The sequence below is a fragment of the Otolemur garnettii genome, unplaced genomic scaffold, assembly GCF_000181295.1.
Source record: "Otolemur garnettii isolate 467f Iridium unplaced genomic scaffold, OtoGar3 scaffold00123, whole genome shotgun sequence".
In the NCBI taxonomy this organism is placed as follows: domain Eukaryota; kingdom Metazoa; phylum Chordata; class Mammalia; order Primates; family Galagidae; genus Otolemur; species Otolemur garnettii.
Window position 1 is genome coordinate 1,731,478 of NW_003852518.1, and position 15,051 is coordinate 1,746,528.

General features: G+C 47.5%; 1 protein-coding gene across 1 annotated transcript in view; it reads right to left on the reverse strand.

The window, feature by feature from the left end:
- VWC2 (von Willebrand factor C domain containing 2) overlaps positions 1-15,051 on the reverse strand; it is a 139,048-nt gene that overhangs the window by 109,760 nt on the left and 14,237 nt on the right. Inside the window, exon 3 of the mRNA XM_003797746.1 lies at positions 1,792-1,921. Within this exon, the coding sequence (XP_003797794.1) occupies positions 1,792-1,921 (130 nt within the window). The remainder of the gene's footprint in view (positions 1-1,791; positions 1,922-15,051) is intronic.

Genomic DNA, 15,051 nt, shown 5'->3' on the forward strand with positions numbered 1-15,051 from the left:
GTGGAGGTGGTATTGGTTATGCACACATGGAGGTGCTGTGGGTCATGCACACATGGAGGTGGTATTGGTCATGCACACGTGGAGGTGGTATTGGTTATGCACACACAGAGGTGGAGAGGGAAAGGAAATGTGGCAGAACGTTCACAGCAGGGAGAGATGAGTTACAGGTATACAGTTAGATCAGTTGTGCACGGTACGGTTATTTCAACTTTCTTGTAGGTCTGAAATTTTTCTACAAGACACAAAAGACTCTGGGATTGAAACCTTGTCTTCTCATTTAGTGTAAACACTCAAACTAGGATTCCCTGGCTATGAATTCCCAAAACTTTCTTTATAATCAAAACCAACAAGAGAAACATGCAATACCTTGGATACAAAGAATGCCAAATACTTGAGCAACCCGTATTTAAGCCACTGAATAACCACCTGCGTGAGGGAGAGGCCAGGCCACCTGCATCCTCCTCTGGCCCTCAGGGGTGCTCACCACCCCCAGCTAACACCACGCCCAGCCCTCCGGGAGACTGTGCCGGCCTCTACTGCCTCTCCAGCCCTACCCCCAACGTCTCCCTCCCCCTGCTCCTGATTCCCACTGGCAGCGAAACTGGCCTTCCCTCCACCTCGCGGCCAGGCCAGCCACAGAGAAAGCGCACTACTCCTCTGGACTCCGTCTTCTGCTTTTCTGAAAAGTGGACATATTCCACAGAACCGAGACATTGTAACGGTGATCTTATTATTTTAGGGCTATCCTTTTCCAACAGTAACTTCATTTCTGCTTCCTTTTTATAAAAAACATCTCAAGAGTGTCACAATATCTTCTGGTAAAATGCAGATAAATGAGGACACCCGGCTGACGTGTCTGTGGGGCCTCAGCACCCACACGATTCTTAACGGTGGAATCATCCTCAGACTTGGAATTATGCCGACGCCATGAACACCCGGTGCGAGCCAGGCTTGCCTGCCACTGACACCGCACCCGTGGCATGGCTGTCAAGCCCTGGCCCAGCAACCCACAGTGACAGACAATGTCTCAAGTTAGCCCTGGAGGCTGCCACACAAGCAGTGTGTCTCAAGGCAACACCAAGAAAGCCCGATCCCCCTGTCAGGGAAGACACTCAGACACCCGCACACGGCACTCCTGGGCCTCTGTCTTACTGCTCTCTGGAGCTGGAATTCTCCAGCCCAGCGTGCCCAGGAACACACACTCTTCAATCACCTTCTCAAAGTGCGGCCCGGCAGCCCCGGGGAAAGGGTCACTCGTCACACAGGATGAGGAAACTCCCTCCCGTGATAAACCAGGATTCGAGAAGTCCTGCCACTCCCTTTGCATGAAGTAGTCAGGGCTCCCCCTGGGAACGCAGGCGCCTGCCTTCCTACCTGATTTGCTTATGAAAAATATTCAATTACAGTCCAAGTTTAATTCACTTAGTAATGAAAAGTAAATGAGCACAACCAGCATGTTTGATTTGTCTCAGAGAGAGAGGGGAACAGCTTTGCAAGAACAAACAAAGTTAAATTAAAATAAGTGACTCTCGTCAAAGGTGGAAATCGAATTTCTCCCCAAAGAACTTTTTAACAGCCATAAAACATGGGGCTGACGCCAGCTGGAGGAGCTTGGGAGGGCCTCGCGCAGAACCCACCACACCAGGAGACGATGTGCGGTCACGTGGGCCTGTGTGTGGGCACGTGACGTGTGCCTGGACCTGTGCGCCTGGACTCCCACCCGGTGCTGCACCCTCTCCTGGAAGCGAAGCGTGGGGGAGCCGCACCCCGGCCACTGGGTCTCTCACCTACCATTTTTGCAGATGGGGCAGCACTGGTCGGGCTCGTACACGGGGTCCACACACTCCGTCTGGGGACACGCCGACACCGTGCACAGCACCTCGCCGTTGGCCTCGCAGCGGCACCTTTCACAAGGAGACACCTGCAACACAAGCCATGCTCAGGTCAGGTCTCCGCCAGCCTCTTATCCCACAAACTCTCGTTTGTCTTCCCCTAAACTTTCTGTGAAGACGCCAAGTGTTGTTTTAGGAGTATCAAAACAAAACAAAACAAAGGAAAAAACAAATCCAGCCCAGCAGTTTTCAAAGTGCGTTCACAGGAGTGCAGGCTTTAGCAGCCGCCTCAGGGGCAAATGGCCACGGGGCGTCTCAGCAGCTGTTCCTCAGTGGTCCCCAGATCAGGCTTCTTTATAAGCTTTCTTTTAAAGAAGCAATTTTTTCTTTAAAAATTGAGCAAATAATAACTTCGTACAGAATTCCTGCCCACCCACTCCTTTCCACATAGCCCTGCCAACACAGACTGACGCCGAACACTCCCAGTAAGGAGACACCCGAACAGGAAGAGAAGGGAGAAGGGTGACTGTCCTCGAAACCAGGCCCTGTGCCAGGAGCTATGACTATCACCTCAATGAACTCTGGTACTGATGAGGAAACTGAGACGCAGAGGCACCAGGCAGCTTGCCATGGGCAGGCCTTTCCAAGAGGCCAAGCTGTGGTCCCACTGAGGCTTCTGACTGCAAAGCCCATGGCAGCCCCTCCTCCAAGGCCTCCTCTGTTTATCCCCTCCCACTGGACAGTGTTAGGATGTTCTCCTGGATACTAGGCTCCAATGGGTCTCTTTACTTTGCAGGTTTTGGCCTAAACTCTCCTTAAGCCACTCAGATCAAGCATAACAGCCATTCCCGGAAAGTCTGTGCCCTGGCCCAGAGTCCTCCCACAGTGTCTGTCTTGCAGGGCACTATAATTTATTTCCCAGGAACCACCAATGGAATGTTTCTTCATCTGGGCTGACACAGAGCAAAGCAGAAACAGCATAGGCAGTCCCAGCCATCTGATGCAAAAACCATGAGGTGGAAAACTCCATTTTAAAAGACAAGGGCTATGGGGGTGCGTGTTGTCCAGCTGAGCTCCAGGTTCCCCAAGGGCAGGGCCCCCAGCTTAACTGAGTGTCCCACGCCAAAGATATAAACACTGCATGTAAGGTAAAGAACACAGCAACTCTCACAGATGCTGCCTGTATCTACATGAGGCCGAAACTAACAGCTGAATGCACTCTTAGTACAAGAAGCAAAACTTCGATGTGGGGTCAGCTGTGCCTGTTTCTGAGGCCCCAGACCACTGTCAACCTACCTGGGAGGCAGGTCATAGGTGTGTGTGTGTGTGTGTGTGTGTGTGCGCGCGCGTGCGCGCGTGCACGTGTGGGCAAGCACCTGGCAAAAAACAAAGGGAAGTAAAAAACTTCAGAGAAGCCGAGACAGTGTACTGACCTGCTCTGCAATACAGCCTTAGATGTTAAAATCGATCTTATAACCAACATAAAAGCAGGTTTTTGAGAAGTATTTTTGGTGGAATAAAGTTTTTTCCTACCATAAAGCATATTGCACCTTGTTAGTGATGTGTCCTGTGGGTCCCACTTCCTCTGCCTCCTACCAATTCCCCCAGTCTGTGGTGTCTTTGTCCCGAGGGATGATGCAAACAGTATGAGAAAAAGGTTCTGCATGTTAAAGCAGAGACCTTGAGTTGTAAGAGATACGATTTACTGTATATCAGATGCTTTCAACTGTAAGGAATCCAGGCATAAGCCCTCAAGCCCAGGTGGTGGGGATCACTGTTGGCAGTGGGGACACCCTGCCCCAGGAGAGGGGAGGACTGTCCTTGTGAAGGGCATGAGAGTCTACAAATGGGTCTTTTTACCTGGCATCTACTCGTTACCTTGGCTATACTCCAGGGAGAGAGAAAAAAGCCTCATTTCAGTTTGGGAACTTGCAACTAGGCCCTAAGTCATGTCCCCAGGGAGGCCACAGAGCACAGTGTTTGTCAAAAGGCTCCAGGCCCTCTGGCAGCAGGCCCCAGTCGGCCTCCCTAGCACCTTTCTGCATGAGGGAGCATACCCTCACCAACGGGCAGAGATCACTGGCCTGGAAACAAACCAGTTCTTACTGTCACTGGAGCTGAGAGTCCCTACATCTGTGCCCCAGACTCTGCTCAAATGCATGCAGGCAGGCTGGCTTATTACTTTTTTAAAGGTTTTGCAATTTTATTAAAAATTTGATTGGAAGTTTTACTCTCATTAAATATTTAGAAATCCTGATTCAACTAAAGTCATGCACTGCCACATAAAGATGTTTTGGTCAATGACAGACACACATACGACCAGTGGTCCCGAAAAATTATAATGCCATATTTTTACTGTTTCTTTTTCTATGTTTAGATACACAAACACCACCATGTTACAGCTCCTGACAGTGTGCAGCACAGGAGGCCCAGAAGTGACAGGCCACACCATAGTGCCTAGCATGCAGGGGGCTGCCCCATCTGGGTGTACATGAGCAAAGGAATCACCTAAGGATATATTTCCCAGAATGTGTAGATAAGGATACGTTTTCCAGAACATCCCCATCATTGAATGACTTATGACTGTATTTACCGTATTTGGAGATTTGTTTGCTTCTCAAACTTCAGAGTTTTAACATTTAGAATCAGCATTCCCAGGAGCCCTCTCAGGCCTCACCCCTCCACCACTGCCAGTGCTGGGCCCTACTCACTGTCAGCCCAGGCTGAGGTATGCCCCAGTTCCCATCGGAGGGGGGCTGGTTACATGGCAAAGCTGTGCCAGTTCCCTCAGATGCCAGCCATGTGTCCCGCTGGTCCTACTGGGCACTAGGCTGTTCATGGGCCCCTAGTCCCTTGAAGTCAGAGCTTTCCATCCCTGACCCCTGCTTAGGACCTGGGTCACGTGACAGAACTCTGTTTTCGCCATGTCTGAGTCCATCTTCCACAGGGTGGGTGGGTGCAGCCCTGGTCCCAGCTCACGAACCCAACTCCCAGTGAGACCTGAATGGCTTGCAGTCTCTCTCAGATGTCCTGCTTGGACCATCTGCTGGGCCCCTTGGCCCCTCCCCAGTGTCAGGCCCTGATCACTGACAAGCCTTCTTCCAGCTATCCAAAACCCAGCCACCACCTACTAGGCAAAAGTTATCTCAGGCTCCTGAAAACCAGCCCACTGAGCCCATCCTGATGTACCCTCTGTTTGTCTAGGCCTCACGTGTACTGTCCTGTCTCCCTCAACAACTCCTACCTCCAGAAAGAGTGCTGGTGCCTTCCACTGCCTGCAATGGGCAGAGGCTGCCAGGGAGCAGAAGGCAGCTGCAGCCCGTGGTCCAAGCATCAGTTCCAGCTTGATGTGGGCCTTGCTTGTTTCCCTAGTCCTCAATGCCAGTGTGGAACTGTAGGTCACAGTTTCCCCTCACTCAGGCTCAGTCACTAACCGATGGCTAGAGCCCCAAGGTCTAGGATTCACATCAAAGGTCTGTCTGTCCCTGGACCTGATCATATTCCAAGCTGCTGCTCTGACTCTAAGCACCAGGTCTAAATACCCGCCAAGCTGAAGATTCTTCACCTGCCAACCTGAGTGCCAAACAGCCTCCTGCCAGGATGTGCTCCTGCTTCCCTGCAGAAATGGAAAGTAAGACTTCAAGTGTATCTACAATGTATCTGCAACCAGCAGCAGGAACTTTATGCACATTTTTCCAATTGCATGAGACAAACTTTTCTCTCTTCCCAAGTAATCCTTTTCCCAAAAGGAACTTTGAACTCAGAGTAACCGAAGCTTAAAGCCCTAGTACTCCTTGTTAGCAAATCACAATTTATATGTCTTGACAGAAATACCTCTCTTCCCAATCTTCCAGTAACTAATCCAAGTTTTGCATAGATAGAATTTAGATGCATAGCTTAGAAAAACATTTGGGCATCTGTTTCATCCATTCTCAAGGTACCTATTAAGGTGCCAGAAGGAGTCAAAAATTGTGTTGGATCAAAAGAACATGGTTTATTTGAATTGAGACTGAGAATGAGACATTCTCTATTCATTCATTAATTCCAGTCTTGGGGCCGGAGAGATGAGCACCACTTCCATCACTTCTCAGGAAGTGCAGAAGACAGAGGACAGCAGAAGGAGCACACTGGACCTGCCCCTGTGCCCACAGCCTCCGAGCCAACTGCACTGTTCTTTCTCATGTATCAATGCTGGACAGTTACCACAGAGAATCTGTCTTACCAACAGCAGTTTTTCTAAAGGGATCTAAGAAATATACCCTTAAACTTCGCAGCAATGAAAAACAGACACATTGGGTACAATTTTTCAATGAAACAGCTATGACTACTACATGTGACAAAGGTTATGTAAAGACATTAACTAGATGGTACAGTAAAATTACTCATAATTAGTTTGACCTTTATAATGCTCAGCAATTATACAATGTCCACATCATATGCAAGGACTATAAAATAAATATTGAATCTCTTTCTAAATAATTAGGGAGTGGATCACCCAGTCTACACATGAAACTATTCTTACATGAAAAATGAGACTATGCTACTGGATACCACTGAAATCAGGTGACTTGCTCATAAACCAAAGATCTGTATGATGGCAAAGGGTAGAGAAGTTGGGATGCCCACTCTCATATGAGTGCCATTTAAGGAGCTTTATATTTTATTGTACATATCTGACATTAATGAATTCAGGTACAATCAGGCACCAATCTGTGAGAAGCTTTGCCTTGTTTAATTTCATAACTGTGATTACAGTCATTATAACCACAAGAAGGACCAGGCTCTGAAATGCTATAGAAAGCAGGAAGAATTTTAATCCTGCTCTCATCTATGTTTCTAATCTCTGTCCGCTGTGGAAAGTAGGATGTCCGTTCCACAGGCTGCCTCCTCCTCCACCGTGTCTGCAAGAGCAGCAGCCCTCACCTTCTGCCAGGTGCACCCGGATGTGAACATGCTTTCCCCAAATCCAGCTTAAGCACATCTTCCTGTGATAAGCAAGACATGCCTGTGTTCACGTCCTGTCACCATGACCAGGACTGCAGCTTTTCCTGTGAATGGCAGGAGTGGGGCCCTGACTGCCACCGCTGTGAAGCGCATGGGGTCTGGGTGGTGAGGGAGCAATTCCTGGCTACATGCAGATCCTCACCCAAGAATGGACAAATAGGAGACAGGAAAATCCCAGCACAATTTCCCAAGTAATTTTAATGTTTTCATAGATGGGGTTAACTTAAACATAGAGAAGAAAGAGAAAAATTAATAAACTTAAGCCTAAAACTTTCTCAATTAAAAGTAGTCAGCATAAAATCACCTCTTCTCCCCATTTTGCTATTTCCTCCATCACTGAGTTTTCTAACCCCCATATTGTTGGATTCTACAAAAGACAAAAAAGTAAGACTAACGTGAAAACAAAGAAATACTGATATGTAGTATTCTTCCACCTACCTCTTCCAATCCTTCCCTTCATTGAAATTCTTTAAGTCTCGGGACCCCCTGAAGCCTCTCTGGCCACTCAGGCATGAGGCTCTATCACTGGGTCCCTAATCCCCCCAAGGCACAAAACGTGGCCCAACTTTACTCAGAGCAACACGCAGGCCAGACCCATCTCTAAGCTGTGTCTATAATTGTTACAGTGATGGTACCAGGAAAAATGCTGAATAAGCTCAATAACTATTGACTGAGTGAAGAAAGAAATGGTTGGAAAGACACCAAAACTAAAAGGAACTGCATAGTATATTATGAAAAACCTAGAAAGGAAAATCCGCAGCTTTGCTTCAGGCAATATTGCTCATCACTTCACAAAGATCCACTCAAGGATTTGATACACACACACAGGAAACAGGGAATGACGATAAACCTTCCTATTGAGAGGGATAAAGATTTGAATCACACATTTGATACACAAATGGAACAGAAGATATAGACACTAGAGTGATATAAACACTGAAGTAGTAACTTTAAACAAGGGGTATGAGAGGACAGTGCACAAAGCAGTGTAGAGTGAGTAGGGAAATGTGATCTGAGATCAGAAAGGAGAGCCTAAAGATTCTATTTCTAGTTCTGAACTGAGAGCCATGCATAGCTGCCACAGCATGCTCTACCTATTCCATAAGACCTAACGCCCTACTATCCATGTTTCAAGTTCTGACAATTAAGATCACAACCTGGCAACCCAGGACTTACATTGGCAGCACTGTACAAACAACTCAGTAAGGTTTCATAACCTTGGTCTATCAGTGTCTCACAGCTGTGTTCATGTGACATGTGGCTTGCTGGGTGGTGTTCACTGCTGTTGCATGTTTTTCTGTACTGTCATGAGAATGTGAGAGCTTGAATTAGAGCAACAAACAAATGTGAAATTCCTTGTTAAACCTGGCAAGAATGAAAGTGAAATCAGAGACCCGTTTGTCCAAGTTTATGGGGATAACACCATGTAGAAAACAGCAGTGTACAAATGGACTAAGCATCTTTTTGAAGGGTAAGAAAAAGTATCACTGATGAAGAGAGATCAGGGTGGCTAGTGATGAGCAGATTCAACAAAAAAATTGCAAAAATTCATGAAATTGTGGATCAGAATAGTCAACTGAATGAGAAGCATAACAGATTGAGTAAACATTCTATAGAATCAGGAAAATCTTAACTGAAACTCGTGACTAACAACTGCTGGCTCTTGCATCATGACAATGCACCAGCTCATACAACACTGTCTGTGAGGGAGTTTTTAGCCAGTAAACAAAGAACTGTATTGGAACATCCTCCCTACTCACCTGATGTGGCCCCCATGACCTTTTTCTTTACCCACAGGTAAAGAAAATATTGAAAGGACGACATTCAGGACATCAAGAGTAATACAATGATAGCTTTGATGACCATTCCTGAAAAGAATTCCATAATGCCTTTGAAGGGTGGACGAGGCACTGGTGTTAGTGCATAGCTTGCCCAGAGGACACTTCAAAAGTGACCACAGTGATATTCAGCAATGAGGTATATACCGCTTTTTCTAGGATGAGTTCACAAACTTAACTCTGTTATCTTTTATGTCTCCTTAGGACAGTTAAAAAATTAGATGGAATAATTGAAAATTTATGTTCCTCAAACAACTGGATAACAATTTTTTGAAAGGTAAATACAAACGATACAAGATACAAAAATCATGCACATGAGACCCAGAGGAATGATACCAGGGTCAACCTCCCAGCTGCGCCATCAACCTGTCCACCCTCCACTGATCAAATGCAAAGCTTACTGCATTACTGGGTCCTGTGTTCTCAAGGACAGATACAGAGAAACACAGAAGTCACTCACCTCAATTGCTCAGGTTCATCAAGGAGATGAGATGTGAATATATGGAAGCAAAAAGGTAAAAAAAAAATGGCAGAAAAAGTCAGTAACTGAGCTATAGGCATAGTGACAGTTTTAAAGGCAAAGTTGTCACTTCTGGTTGAATGACTGGGCAGAGAACAACCTGGGATCTGGTTAAGTGAGGTGGTGAGGAGGGGTGCAGGTGAGAAGAGGGGAGGACCACGCAGAGAAGGGGATGAAGGATGGAGACACGTGTCCAATGGAAGCTGCGTATTTTAGGCTGGCTGCCCTGCGCTACCGTGAGGGAGATGCCGCAGGGGAGCAGAGAGGATGGGCAAAGGGGGAAGATATCATATACATCTAACACATCTGCATGCCCGGGGAATGTGCAGTGAGCTGATGGGCTTCCTGGGGTCATGGTCCTTGTTTCAAAAGATGAAATCGACTTGGATCAACAAAAGCCAACAATAACCCCTCCAATCCCAGGCAACACTCACTTCTCTTGGGGATCTAGCTCTAGTCTCCATGCTTCTCTACTGCTGAGCTCACACACAGTATAACAAGGGCAAAGACAGTGCAGCTAATGGGCAGGGGTTCAAATCCCACACGTTTATTGGTGTAAGTTTGGGATAGTGACACAGTGTTGTTACTTCTCCATGTCCTTAACTGTGAACTGGGAATAATAACAGTATTTAGCTCATGGGATTGTTGGGGGGGAGGATGAAATGAATTAAGATAAGCACGGTCTAATAAATACAGCTGTTGTTTCTGTAGTTATTAAGATGGAATGCCAAGTATGAGTAACTATAACATGCAAGGAATCCTATAAATCAAATATGATTTTTAAGAACTGAAAAATGAGCAAAGTCTATTAAGTAGCATTTAGAGACAATCTGAATGGTCAATGAATATATGAAAGAAAATCAGGGAAAATGCAAACCAAATGAGAGTACTTCATGCATACTGGAGCTGCATGGCGAGAAGGAGGGTGATAAAGTTCTCATATGTGCTGGGGTCTAGAGACACAGGAGGTCACAAGGGTCAGGGTGGGAGAAAGACTGTCTCCTGTCTTACTTCTCCTGTGAGGGGGAGGCATTCAAAGACACTGCAGCCAGCTCCCTTCAGCCCTCCTAACTCTCTCTCTGTGGGCGTCAGCTCATCCACAGAACACGGGAACATGTGTCCTCCTTTCAGGGAACTTGCAGGCCTTGCCCCCAAGGTGAGCTCTGCAGTTGCCCAGGCCAGGCACAGAAATGTCTCTGGTCCACCAGTAACAAGTTGTCTGGCTGCACATCTGAGCCCGGCCTACTATCTCTGTCTCTGTGTCACTTCTCAGCTGGTTACAAAGTTGGAAGTGAAATAACGTGGTGCTATTTATACGCTACTTACTGAGAACCTAAAACCCTAACATTTGTAATAGGAAACAGTACATCCAAACTGATCATTAGTCAGCGAGCAGAAAAACACTCTGGTACAAATCGGATGGGACACTAAACAGGTTACAAATTAGTGAGTGAATGTGTGTACCAACATGGATGAATCTCAAAATCATAAAGAGAAGAAAAGTTGAGGAGAATATATATGGTAGTAAGTTTCTGTGTAAATGCCAATCTTCAGAAACACATGTAACAAGAGGTGCTGCTTACAGGTGTGGGCTGGTGAGGAGAAGAAGAAAGGTGAGTGTGATGTAGGAACTTCACTGTACCAGCTGCCCCAGAGGAGGAAGAGAGGGGAGCAGTGGGATGGGAAGGGAGGTTTAGTTTTATCTGTGCTCTTTTATTTCACTGAGAAGAGGATCAGAGGCCAGGAGCAGTGACTTATGCCTATTATCCTAGCACTCTAGGAGGCTGAAGCAGGAAGATCACTTGAGCTCAGGAGTTTGAGATCAGGCTGAGCAAGAGCCAGACCCCGTCTTTACTAAAAATAGAAAAAACTAGCTGGATGCCATGGTGGGCTCCTGTAGTCCCAGCTACCCAGGAGGATGAGTCAGGAGGATCCCTTGAACCCTGGAGTGTGAGGTTGCTGTGAGCTAGGCCGACACCAGGATGCTCGAGCACGGGAGACAGAGTGAGACTGTGTATCAGGAAGAAGACGATCAAAAACAAATGTGACAAAATAATAGCATCCAGGGAAACGCGTACCTGGACAGAGTCTGCATATTGTGTAGTTATCTTTGATGCATTATTAAAAATATTTTTAAAATACTCATTCTGAAACATTAGTTCCATATCAAAGGACATTTAATTAAGTATCTAAAGTATACCAAGAAACACTCTAAATCCTACTAATCTTATTTTGGAGGGATTTGAGTATCCCCCAAATGCTCACGTCCCCTTCGGGTGGCCCTCCAGCTAGTAACCTACTGGCAAATGAATTCAGTGATGCTTCACTGGGCTGCAGGCTCTTCTGTTACGATGCATAGACAGGGCAAGGGAATGTCATTGTCACTCACTGTTCTGTGGGGGCCTCCCGCGGTGTTTCTGAGCACCTTCACTGAAGAGGACTGGACTTGAGGGTGCTCTGAGGTCTGAGGTCTACAGGCCCAGGCAGGGAGGGAGTAGAAGGGGGGAAACTGGGTCCTGGATCAAGGAAGCTTTTCAAATTGTTGGCAACTATGGGCAAGCTCCTGACTATCCTGGCATCACTGTGTCAGGATGGGACGCACTAGAGGAATTCCTCATGCCCTTCTGAAACCAGGAAGTTTCCCACCAGAGAGACACTGTGCAGGTGCCTGGGCATCCAGCCTCCTCCAGCCAAGGCCAGGATGAAGTGAACAGCTGGATGTGGTGCCAATGCAGAGGTCTCTGGATCCCCCAGGAGGGTCCTGTCTCCCCTGGCCAAGTGCAAGGGTCAGGAAGGGTGGGAGGGCAAGGAGACAGGTGGGATCACATCCACAAGTTACAAGAGCCACAGACCACATCGTCTCCCCTGCCTCTAAAGAATGACAGGAACTTGAGCGAGTGATCCAAACTTGTGCCTCAGTCTTTTTGTCAGGAAAATGGGGGTGCTGAAATAAACTAATGTTTACCAAATGCTTAGCAGTGAGTGGCACACAAGTGTGAAATACAGTTGTTTCCTGGTCTCTATGGAGATTGGTTCCAGGACCCCCTCTGGATACCAAAACCAAGGATGCTCAAGTCCCCTTCAGGCAGCCCTCCATCTGCTTAGTCTGGGGACGCTGCTGTTACAGCAATTAGAGAAGGGTGGCATTTTGAAATAACGCCCAGTCCACACTTGTCCCCAACGTTTCCCTCCAGCCTTCCCACCACTGCATGCATGCAAGGGAGCCGGGCCGCAGCTGTCTAGAGAGGGAGACATGATGTCCATTGCTTACTGATGGAGCTCACATCTGTGGGCCATGAAAGACCACAGGCCCAGGCTCTCCAGAGAGAATATGGCCATTTTCAGCACATTCTGACCTGACTTTTCCAGATCAAGAGCCAAAGTCTTCTGTAGGTTCAAATACAGGATAGGAAGAATAAAGACTTGAAAGAAAGAACTTACCAAAAGGGAAGGTGAAACCACTTTTGTTCTGGAGAGAAGAACTAGAGGGCAGAAGGCAGGAAGATGGGCCAAGGGCAAGGCCAAGAGGTCAAATGCTACACCTTGCTCACCTGAAGCTGGCAGAGGGGACAGTCAGAAACATTCTCTAGGTTTGAAGGCTTCTGAGAACTCCACGTTAATCTCTCCCCCCACCCCCGAATGGATTCTGGAGACCCTGGTAGCCTTTGGTGTGGTTCCGGGACACCCCCCGCCCCCCAGGGATTCTGACGGAGGCTGGCAAAGTCACCATCTGACAAGGCCTGTCTGCTCCTGGGGTCCAGAATACGGCAAGGAGTGCTGTGTTCCTGAGGGGATGGAGTCAGGGCGCTGCAGAGTGTAGAGACCCCAATACCAAAGCTGTAAAGAGGTCCACAGGCACAGACACAGAACCAAGAGAACCTGGCTCTCAAGCCCACACAGCACCTGCCTCGCCTCAGCACACGGGGCTAATGTTCCAATGGGGACAAGGCCAGAAGCAGGAGGCTGCACAAGGGACAAGATCCCTTCCCAACACTACCCTATCTGGGTCCTTCCCATCCCACCAAACGGAGCTGTCTACAGATAAATAAAAGAATGCAGGAGATGTCTTCAGAGGGGGAGGACCCCTGAAAAGCTGAGTGATTTACCCAAAAGTGGTCAGATTCCTGTCACCCAAACAACTGGGATGCCCCCAATGAGACTTAGAAACTTTAAGTTGATAGTAACATTTTCAGCTCTCAGCAGATGTGAGGAGCCATGGAACTAAAAGAAATATTCTAAAACTAAAGAGAATATTAGAATATTCTCATCCTCATGGCTGCAGGTGAGTTTAGTTGTATTCACTGCAACCCTGTTACAGGATTACTTTGATGCTCTCAGATTAAGAAACCAGTTTCCACAGACCCAAACTAAAAAGTAGTCTCCCTGCCTAGCCAGGATCGCAAGCAGCCCCAGAGTCACTGTCAGAGTTTTATCACCAGATGGCAGAATTGTCCTTTCCAGCTGCTCAGTTTATCAAAACCTGTGTCCAGCTCACTCTCCTCAGCAAGACACACAGAGAAGGAAGTCACAAAGTCCCCTCTGTTTAAACAAAAAAACCTCAGCCGCTTCTAATAACAGGGAACTGTGTTATTTCAGAGCTGGAAATAATAAGAGGAACATGCTGAAGTGAAGCCTTTCAACTCCACATTTTAGAGTAAAAACACCACTGTAGGTCTGTTGAATTTTCCAGGCAGGGCGACCACCTGAACCCAGGCCTGGTCATACCTTGGGGTTCCAGATGTAAAAATCTTCATTAACAAATAGCTGGAATCTGCCTGCCTCCTGGGCCACAGGGGCCCTGCCTGTCAGCTCTCCTTACCATGCAGGACGGTATACAAGCCACTGTCTCAAGCCTCTGCTGGAACTCAATCCCTTCCCAGTCCTATGTGGCTTCTCCCCACATGGCTGGGCTCACGATCTAACCTCAACAAGCAGAAGGGTCCCCCACGGCCATCTGGGGATACCAGCTGGGCAGCTGAGTCTCCAAGGCCCTGCCAGAGGCTGCCAAATCAAGACCATTACAGAAAGGCTCCTGCCCTGCTCCTGTCCTCCTCCCCAGGCTCTCTACCTCCACAAGAGGGTGAATTCTAAATGAACAGAAGTTCCTACCCAGCTTCCCAATTCAACACAAGCAGCAAGGAAATGTCAGCAGAGAGCCCCTGCTGCCTGTGCCCGTCAGGAGGAGGCTTCCTTATCTTCCTCTTTCTACTCTCATCAGAGAATGGATTTGTACACAAAGGAACTTAATTAAGAACTGTCCCCTGAAGCTGTCAGCTTCTGAGTCTCAGGAAGAAAACAGCTCCATGCACCATACAACAGATTAAGAGTACAACAGTCTGACAATCCAGGCAACCCAATTTTTTCTTTTCAAGAGTTGCCCTCTTTTTTCAACGGGGCAACTTTTCCTTCTTCATAGTTTAGCTGGAAGCAAGACCATTGTCTACTGACATTTTTCAAATCTTCTTCTGAATAATTCTCTCAGATTAATACAGATCATATGGGAATTTGCTAGGTTAATTGCGAGGGGAAAAATTACAGGTGGTGTTCACAAGGTGTGTTTATTTGTTGTCTAACGGTGGCACAGTTCAGAGGGGAATGAGGAAGACGACCGTCTTCTTTACTGATGACCCATAACTGAAGGACAGTCTGCCCTCCAACCGCTTGACCAACATACAAAATAGAATAGAAGCATCTCTGTAATGGAGGTAGCTGGTGTCCCCGAAGGCCAGCCCTGACCTCCTGGCTCTGGCCTGCTACAAACAGTGCAGTCAGTGCAGAAGAGAGCAGACGACCAGGGGCCATGGCGTCATGGCCTGCCACACTCAGGGTGCCACCCCCACTCGGGCCCAGGGAGGAA